Below are 9,460 nucleotides of genomic sequence, written 5' to 3' on the forward strand. Positions count from 1 at the left end.
TGTTTATTCCGCGAGGAGGGGTTGGTCATAGGGGGGGAGGAGTGTAATGGCGGCAGGTTTGGTGAACCGTTTCTCTCGCGTGACAAGTAACCTTCGCTGAGACCTGAAAACTGCCTAGGCTTTAGCTCAGCCGGCTAACACGGTCTTCAAATCCAGTCGGTCATACTCACTTGTGGTCCAGTCTTTATGGTATCCGTGTTTTTCTGCAGAGCCATGGCAGATGGTTTACAAGCTTCATATCAAACAACCGTAGTGATGCATTCTAATAATGAACTAGGTGTTCTGTTCGTCTCTGTGATGATAACGCGGCTGTTTTTGTATCCGCAGGTATACAGTGAATACAGAGCCAGCCTGGCCTTCGATCTCGTCAGCTGTCGGCAGAAAAACGTACGTAGCATCTCTCGAAACACAGTGATTAGGCATCCAGCTCCACTGTCCCTACAGTTTCAATCAATGTTCTTTTTTCGCTGCTGTAGTTGATGTGTGGTTGAGGCTTGTTTTTGTCAATGGGCAGGCCTGCACAGACTACAGCGATTCCGTAGCCAGGAGAATGGGCTTCATTCCTCTTCCTCTTGCAGTCCTGGTAAGATCAGCCTTGTACACCAGTCCAATGCAGTGGTTCCCCTTCCATGATATGTAGATGGGCAGTGTGTTTTAAGTGGGCACTAATTATATGCTTTTGATTGCGTTTTTTATTGATGTCAATCAACTAAACAGTTCCGTCTTGTATAACGTTGTTTATTAGTTGCACGACAATGTAGTTGACATAACTACATTTTTGTTGTCTTGATTTTTATTTCTGATTGAACTGTAACGTGCGACAGTGTTTCTGCTGAAGCTTTTTCGATTTTGTAATTGACAGCTAATCCGAGTGGTGATGAGTTCAGTGAATGTACAGGGAGCCCTGTCCTACTCCTGTGTGTTCCTCTTTTACATGGGGTAAGACTCCAATCCAGTTCTTATTCTTTGTCATGTTCGATGATTTGCAATTACATAGCACCCCTTCCACGAGTTTCATAGACAAATCCGAACGCGTCAGTCCCGCAATACGGCTAGCGTTGTTTGCGAGCATAGCATTCACGCGATAGCCTATGCGTATTTAAATGGAGCGCCTCTGATGATGTCCGTGCAGGTCTGCTCCCACTGAGTTACTTTAGCATGGGTCTTCACGTTAGCCCTCTGCTTAGGCTTAGTTGGGGCTTCTTTTTCTCTGCACCCTCCTCCATCTTTTCTTCTTCTTTTTTTTCCCACCCTGTGGGTATAAAACCACTGAACAGTTAGCCTGAGGTGGAATACAACGTTGTCATCTCCCCCCTCCCACCCTTTTAAAAAAAAAAATTGTTACATTTTTTTAATAGCTGTATTCCCAACAGACCCTGGTATCTGTGAAAAGACCACAGTCCGGCTTCCAAAAGCCCTCGGGGGGGGGGGGCAGGGGGCATTTGGTCCACAGACCTAGATGTGGATGTCTCTCTCGATCGTATTTCAAATGCATCATAAGCTTTAGATATGCAGAAGCCCTATTGCGTTCCTGGAGCTGTTTTCTGTCCATGAACTGAGCGTTATAACCCTTCATACTCAGTGTGCTGTATATGGCTGCTTTGTGGGTAGTGTTGCTATTCCCTAATGCGCAGGGCTCTACACAGACCTTTTCTAAGTTAAAAAGAAATCAAAAATGTAAAAAGGCAAACACTTAGAAATTTAGGAGCACAATGAAAATCATTTGAGCTATTAAAACTGGAACCCTTTATTTTTGTAGGCCCACTGGTGTTACTAAATAAAACTTCCAGGTTGCACAGCGAAATATTTAGAGAGTAATATGGTCAAATGCGAGTAATATGGTCGCACTGTAGAGCCCTGATATGGTGAGATCGAGAAGTTTTTGAATTGGCCATTTAAAAAAAAAAAGATGGAATATTAAATATGTGCCATACCAGTATACCTTATCTGTATTTCCATACAGAATCAAATCTAGACCTGTTCACAATAGGGGGAGGGGGGGGGGACGACACATGACTATACTGTAGTCTGCTTATCTTCTCACTTTCACCTTGGAAATCATTACTTGTCTTTTCCCTGTGTAGAATGGTGACCCTGAAAGTGCTTAACAGTATTGTGCTGCTGGGGAAGTCGTGTGTGTACGTGAAGAGAGCCAACATGGAGGACAAGCTGTTTGAGAAGCCCCCCACAGCCGTCCCCGGGAAGACGCCCAGTCGAACCAGCAAGACATCCAGGTGTACTGCCCCCTCAGGTACCCAGTGACAGACAATACCCTAGTATTTATATTCATTTACCTTCATTTTACCAGGCGATGGAACATCTTATAATATATATAATGACTAGGGAACAGGTAAAAACCTTGCATGACACAATGAAGACTTGTTACCTCCCTGAGCCTTTCGCTCAGCGGGCTAACACAATCTTAAGGCATGAAGAGGACCCAGATTAGAGCCCAGTCAGTCACATACAGCCTACCCAGCCTCAATAAGACACTCAATTACTCATTCTTCTTAGCAATCCCAGCTTGCCAAACCCAGCCTCAATAAGACACTCAATTACTCATTCTTCTGAGCAATCCCAGCTTGCCAAACTCAGCCTCAAAAGACACTCAATTACTCATTCTTCTGAGCAATCCCAGCTTGCCAAACCCAGCCTCAATAAGACACTCAATTACTCATTCTTCTGAGCAATCCCAGCTTGCCAAACTCAGCCTCAAAAGACACTCAATTACTCATTCTTCTTAGCAATCCCAGCTTGCCAAACCCAGCCTCAAGCAAGCAGATGCGTATTTCCCACTCGGGTAATTGACCTCCCGCATTGCCACACGCGCACGCACCTCGCCTTCATCCACATCGAAGCTGCCACTGAAATTCAAAACTGAAACTGCTGCTAGGATGCGCATGACCGAGATAAATTGTCAGGTGTGTGTGTGTGTGTGTGTGTCTAGAGCAGATGAGCCCGCTGAGAGCATTAGCGCGACAAGTGACACCACGTCACGTCAAAGCTTTTCTCACTCCTGTATTTTTACAGCACCACAGTTTTCAGGCAAAATAATCAGTAGCATAGTATGTTAAAGTGCCAATGCATATCATGTGGGGTCAGAAAGTCACGGAATGCTTGCGTTGCTATTCTTCATTAGCCCATCTGTAACTGTACTGGACCCAACCCAGCTGTCTCTTCTGGGCTGCATTCATTAGTGCACACCGTAGGAAAACGTTTTGCGTCGGAAATTGAGTATGAGCGTCTCTTATTGGACGAGTTCAGGTAGTCACACCCTGTTTTAGTCCGTTTCATTCTGTTTGGTGCCTATTGAATACCTCCCTGGCGAAATAGGTTACTTTCAGCCCCCTGATTCCAATGGATTCCTTACTATACTAACAGACTACTTTGCCTCGTTCTTCATAACGATTTGGTTCTAATTGGAGGTGCCATATGTTAAGTGCCTATGGAAAGTTTTCAGACCCCTTGACTTTTTCCACATTTTATAAAGTTACAGCCTTATTCTAAAATTGGATAAAATTTGTTTTTTTTTTCCATTATCAGTCTACACACACAATACCCCATAATGACAAAGCAAAAATCGGTTTGGAAATGTTTGCTATTTTATTTCAAATAAAAAAAACTGAAATCACATTTACAAAAGTATTCAGACCTTTTACTCAGTACTTTGTTGAATCATGTTTGGCAGCGATTACATCCATGAGTCTTCTTGGGTATGAAGCTACAAGCTTGGCACACGTGTGTTTGGGGAGTTTCTCCCATTCTTCTCTGCAGATCCTCTCGAGCTCTGTCAGGTTGGATGGGGAGCGTTGCTACAGCTCTCTAGAGATGTTTGATCAGGTTCAAGTCCGGGATCTGGCTGGGCCACTCAAGGACATTCAGAGACTTGTCCTGTTGGAAGGTGAACCTTTGCCCCTGTCTGAGTTCAGTCCTGAGTGTTCTGAAGGAGGTTTTCATCAAGGATCTCTCTGTACTTTGCTCCGTTCATCTTTGCCTCGATCCTAACTAGTCTTCCAGTCCCTGCCGCTGAAAAACACCCCCACAGCAGGATGCTGCCACAACCATGTGTCAGGGATGGTGCCAGGTTTCCTCCAGACGTGACGCTTGGCATTCAGGCCAAAGAGTTGAACCCTGGTTTCATCAGACCAGAGAATCTTGTTTCTCGTGGTCTGAGAGTCTTTAGGGGCCTTTTGGCAAACTCCATGCGGGCTGTCTTATGCGTTTTACTGAGGAGTGGCTTCTGCCTGGCTGCTCTACTATAAAGGCCTGATTGGTGGAGTGCTGCAGAGATGGTTGTCCTTCTGGAAGGCTCTCCCAGAGTGACCATCGGTTTCTTGGTCACCTCCCTGACCAAGGACCTTTTTTCTCCCGATTGCTCAGTTTGGCCAGGCGGTCAGCTCTAGGAAGAGTCTTGGGTTTCCAAACTTCTTCCATTTAAGAATGATGGATGCCACTGTGTTCTTGGGGACCTTCAATGCTGCAGACATTTTTGGTACCCTTCCCCAGTCCCCTAATTACATGGTTATACCACTGGTTCAGTACCACAATGCATTTTCTAAAGTAGGCCTGCTGTATCCCATGCTCATGTGTTGTTGCCTTTAGAGGAACACACATTTATTTCATGCAGTCTGGGGAATACACACACGATTTGCTGCTCGCCTGGTAAAGTCTAATTTGCAACACACTCTTTTATATGCAAGTGAAGCATGTCGGCGCCTTAGGCAAATGGCTTTCTCCATAGAGTAGTAACCCATGTGCTGATATGCCTCTTCTACTTCACTCGACTTTATTTGAATTTACACAACGGGTGGGTCTAATCCTGAATGCTGATTTGGTTAAAAGCGCATTCCAGCTGGTGTCTATTCCACAAGTTACCACCGGCTAAATCTATCTACTATGTTCCATCTGACTGCGCAATCCACTTTCTCATCAGCCCAGGCAGGGAAGCTATAAACTTGATCTCCACTATAAAAAGCATCTAGACATTATCTCACGTTTCTTTTAGACTAGCATTTTGTTTTCAACAGTGGAGATTTGTATAAACCTTTACTGTCTGTCTCTCTGACATTTGCAACGTTGTTTCTATATTTAAATTCAATCTCCAGCTGTCCCATAGTAATGAATGTGTAAGGGTCGGGAGTCGGGACGAGAGGGAGTGGCAGGCAGCGTTTCTCAGGCAGTTGAAATCATGAATCAGCGGGCATAATTGTTATGGATATACAGTGGGGCAAAAAAGTATTTAGTCAGCCACCAATTGTGCATGTTCTCCCACTTCAAAAGATGAGAGAGGCCTGTAATGTTCATCATAGGTACACTTCAACTATGACAGACAAAATGAGACAAAAAAATCCAGAAAATCACATTGTAGGATTTTTTATGAATTTATTTGCAAATGATGGTGGAAAATAAGTATTTGGTCACCTACAAACAAGCAATATTTCTGGCTCTCACAGACCTGTAACTTCTTCTTTAAGAGGCTCCTCTGTCCTCCACTCGTTACCTGTATTAATGGCACCTGTTTGAACTTATCAGTATAAAAGACACCTGTCCACAACCTCAAACAGTCACACTCCAAACTCCACTATGGCCAAGACCAAAGAGCTGTCAAAGGACACCAGAAACAAAATTGTAGACCTGCACCAGGCTGGGAAGACTGAATCTGCAATAGGTAAGCAGCTTGGTTTGAAGAAATCAACTGCGGGAGCAATTATAAGGAAATGGAAGACATACAAGACCCCTGATAATCTCCCTCGATCTGGGGCTCCACACAAGATCTTACCCGTGGGGTCAAAATGATCACAAGAACAGTGAGCAAAAATCCCAGAACCACACAGGGGGACCTAGTGAATGACCTGCAGAGAGCTGGGACCAAAGTAACAAAGCCTACCATCAGTAACACACTACACCGCCAGGAACTCAAATCCTGCAGTGCCAGACGTGTCCCCCTGCTTAAGCCAGTACATGTCCAGGCCCATCTGAAGATTGCTAGAGAGCTTTTGGATGATCCAGAAGAAGATTGGGAGAATGTCATATGGTCAGATGAAACCAAAATATAACTTTTTGGTAAAAACTCAACTCGTCGTGTTTGGAGGACAAAGAATGCTGAGTTGCATCCAAAGAACACCATACCTACTGTGAAACATGGGGGTGGAAACATCATGCTTTGGGGCTATTTTTCTGCAAAGGGACCAGGATGACTGATCTGTGTAAAGGAAAGAATGAATGGGGCCATGTATCGTGAGATTTTGAGTGAAAACCTCCTTCCATCAGCAAGGGCATTGAAGATGAAACATGGCTGGGTCTTTCAGCATGACAATGATCCCAAACACACCACCCGGGCAACGACGGAGTGGCTTCGTAAGAAGCATTTCAAGGTCCTGGAGTGGCCTAGCCAGTCTCCAGATCTCAACCCCATAGAAAATCTTTGTAGGGAGTTGAAAGTCCGTGTTGCCCAGCAACAGCCCCAAAACCTCACTGCTCTAGAGGAGATCTGCATGGAGGAATGGGTCAAAATACCAGCAACAGTGTGTGAAAACCTTGTGAAGACTTACAGAAAACGTTTGACCTCTGTCATTGCCAACAAAGGGTATATAACAAAGTATTGAGATAAACTTTTGTTATTGACCAAATACTTATTTTCCACCACAATTTGCAAATAAATTCATTAAAAATCCTACAATGTGATTTTCTGGATTTTTTTGTCTCATTTTGTCTGTCATAGTTGAAGTGTACCTATGATGAAAATTACAGGCCTCTCTCATATTTTTAAGTGGGAGAACTTGCACAATTGGTGGCTGACTAAATACTTTTTTGCCCCACTGTAGGTACATTTTTATTCCTAGAAGTCAATGTTGTTGGTTTTCCAGTTTACTTGGTCACTCTGAAGTAAAATCTAATCAAAAAGGAAGTTTATGATGATGATGTTTCGTTGCTTACTATCTATGTGTGAGTGTTACTTACCGTTAGTGTTGCTAACTTTTCTCAAATTACCAAGTATTGTTTGTTTGGGTTAAATCTACTTCTCTCTCTGTCTCATTTGCCTCATCAGGTGATCTGTCAGGGGATCCGTGGTCTGAGCGGTCTCCATCCACTCCTTCCTGCACCTCCATCCCCCCCACCTCCTCTGTCACCACCCAGCCTACCCCCACCGTCATCCCCAACCCACAGGCAGAGACTGTGGCCCCTCCCACCACTTCCCCCACCACCACCCCAACCAGACCCTCCACCAGCCCAGAACCGGACCCTGACACCCTCACCCCCTCGCCCCCTGCCACTCCCGAGCAGAAGGAGGGGGATGGGACGGAGGGCACAGAGCTCAAGCACAGGACCCCTAAAAAGGACCTGCTGGACGTAGACCGCTTCACGATATGCGGGAACCGCATTGATTGACCCCTCTGAGCCCTTCCATTGACCTTTGACCCCTCCCCCCGATAGCTACTCAGGAGAGGCGGTGAGCAAGACGCACCTCAGCACTTCTGCTCTCTTAGCAAAATCCAGCGGAAGCAGAGTATATTTATTAAGTTAGACATACAGTAAGTTATTGTGGGACAGGCTGTTTAATTTAAGTTGACTTTCTGTTTTTCGCCTGCTGGGTTTGGGGCTCGACAAAGAGAACTACAGTTGGCTGAGCAACGGAAGACTGCCAGAGGAAATGTTGTTTTCATGGCAACCTAGTTGTCTGTACCAATGATGTATATAAACCCTGGATTGCTGATGCTATGTATTGGCCATTGAGAAGCTTTGAAGCCACCGGTCGGCCATGTTGGCACTCCCCAGTATTACAGTTAAATGTTTCAAGGACAAAATAGCATGTATATAAGTGTTTTGTTGTTATAGTGGGGACAATTACATTTAGTAGTAAAAATAAATGTTTTAATAGTATAATATAAATACAAGTATGCATTAAGGTGTCTGTAATAGAATAAATGTGTAAAAAAAAAAAAAAAGTAGACATTAATACATTTCTATAGCTTCTAAAATCTATTTTACAATGGAGGAGGAGTACCAAGATGGCTGCACGATGGCTTCAGTACAGCACCCCATGTCAGTCATCCCGGATGCTAGATACACATTGTGTGTGTGTGTGTGTGAACACGAACGTGGAACATGAGACATTGGTGCCTCTTCTCAGATACACAGCAAAAGAGGAACAAAGTTATATGTCAATGTTCTACCGTTTTATTTGGACATATTGGATAAAAACGACTGATTTAGCAATTTGCTCATCAAAAAGCTTTACCCAGTTTATTGGAATTTTGCGGTATAAAATATCACTACTGGTAGGAGCTCCATTTTGGTAGTGTAAAGAACATCTCCACAGAAGTGAGATTTTTTTAGACAGCTTTCTTTTACAGATATTTTAATCTCATTCAATTTGACTTAAAATAATATTTGATGGTTATTTGTTTGCCATTACCGCACGTATTACTCATAATACATATTGCCTTTGGGAAAAGTTCATACTAGCATTTTATGATGGCAAGAATCCCTAGTTTGCGCTGATGAAACGTTACCGTATTGTCTTAATTAAATATGCTACAGATGACAGGGTTTGGAGCTATTTCTCTTCCATTTGACGCTCATGCGATGTTTTAATTACTATTGTAATAAGGATCTATTTTTGGAGCTGCCAGTTGTAATATTTTATAGTATTTTTGCGCATGGAACTTCCACTGAACTCTCTCCGAGGGTCACTTTTTGTAGTGTTCTTATGCAAGCAATGATGGAAAACTGTCCACTTAATCTCGTCTGTTTGGTTCATAACTTCACCGTGATATGAAATGGCCCTCTTTTTGGGATGATGATAACGATGATAAATAAATGAAAGTTATTTTGCAATTGTGGTGTCAATATCCAACAAGAACCGAGTGAGAGGGGAATCTCTCGGGTCAATTGTCTCCTCAGGTGCTCCCTGGTCCGAGCGAAGCCCCTCCACTCCCTCCTGCACCTCCATCCCCTTCTCTGTCACCAGCCAACCCACCCTGTCCCCCCCCCCTTCTCTGTCACCAGCCAGATTCCTTCCCCTCCCCCCTTCTCTGTCACCAGCCAGCCCACCCCTCCCCCCCCCTTCTCTGTCACCAGCCAGCCCACCCCTCCCCCCTTCTCTGTCACCAGCCAGCCCCCCCCCCCCCTTCTCTGTCACCAGCCAGCCCCCCCCCCACCCCTCCCACCCTTCTCTGTCACCAGCCAGCCCCCCCCCACCCCTCCCCCCTTCTCTGTCACCAGCCAGCCCCCCCCCCCCCCCCCCTTCTCTGTCACCAGCCAGCCCACCCCTTCCCCCGCCCTCACCATTGGAATAATGATCTTACCATTGATGAATGAACATGGGGAGACCCTTGTAGAGTAGATGTTATTTTTCAGTTGAGGTAATCTGACGGTCACACTCGCACCATGGGTGACCTCACCTTCTACAGACGGGGCGATGACTCAGGTCGTGTAAATCCACCCCCAGCCAAGCACG

At 44.9% G+C, this 9,460-nt stretch overlaps 1 protein-coding gene across 3 annotated transcripts in view; it reads left to right on the forward strand.

The window, feature by feature from the left end:
• Positions 1–8,838, forward strand: part of LOC110505143 (transmembrane anterior posterior transformation protein 1 homolog) — a 33,597-nt gene extending 24,759 nt beyond the window's left edge. For all 3 annotated transcript variants that reach the window (XM_036970001.1, XM_021584143.2, XM_036970000.1), the window contains 5 exons: positions 328–387; positions 515–583; positions 863–939; positions 2,085–2,251; positions 7,049–8,838. In XM_036970001.1, the coding sequence (XP_036825896.1) occupies positions 328–387; positions 515–583; positions 863–939; positions 2,085–2,251; positions 7,049–7,389 (714 nt within the window). In that variant the 3' untranslated portion in view covers positions 7,390–8,838. The remainder of the gene's footprint in view (positions 1–327; positions 388–514; positions 584–862; positions 940–2,084; positions 2,252–7,048) is intronic.
• Positions 8,839–9,460: the final 622 nt, after the last annotated feature.

This window comes from Oncorhynchus mykiss, chromosome 31 (assembly GCF_013265735.2).
Source record: "Oncorhynchus mykiss isolate Arlee chromosome 31, USDA_OmykA_1.1, whole genome shotgun sequence".
Classification (NCBI taxonomy): Eukaryota; Metazoa; Chordata; class Actinopteri; order Salmoniformes; family Salmonidae; genus Oncorhynchus; species Oncorhynchus mykiss.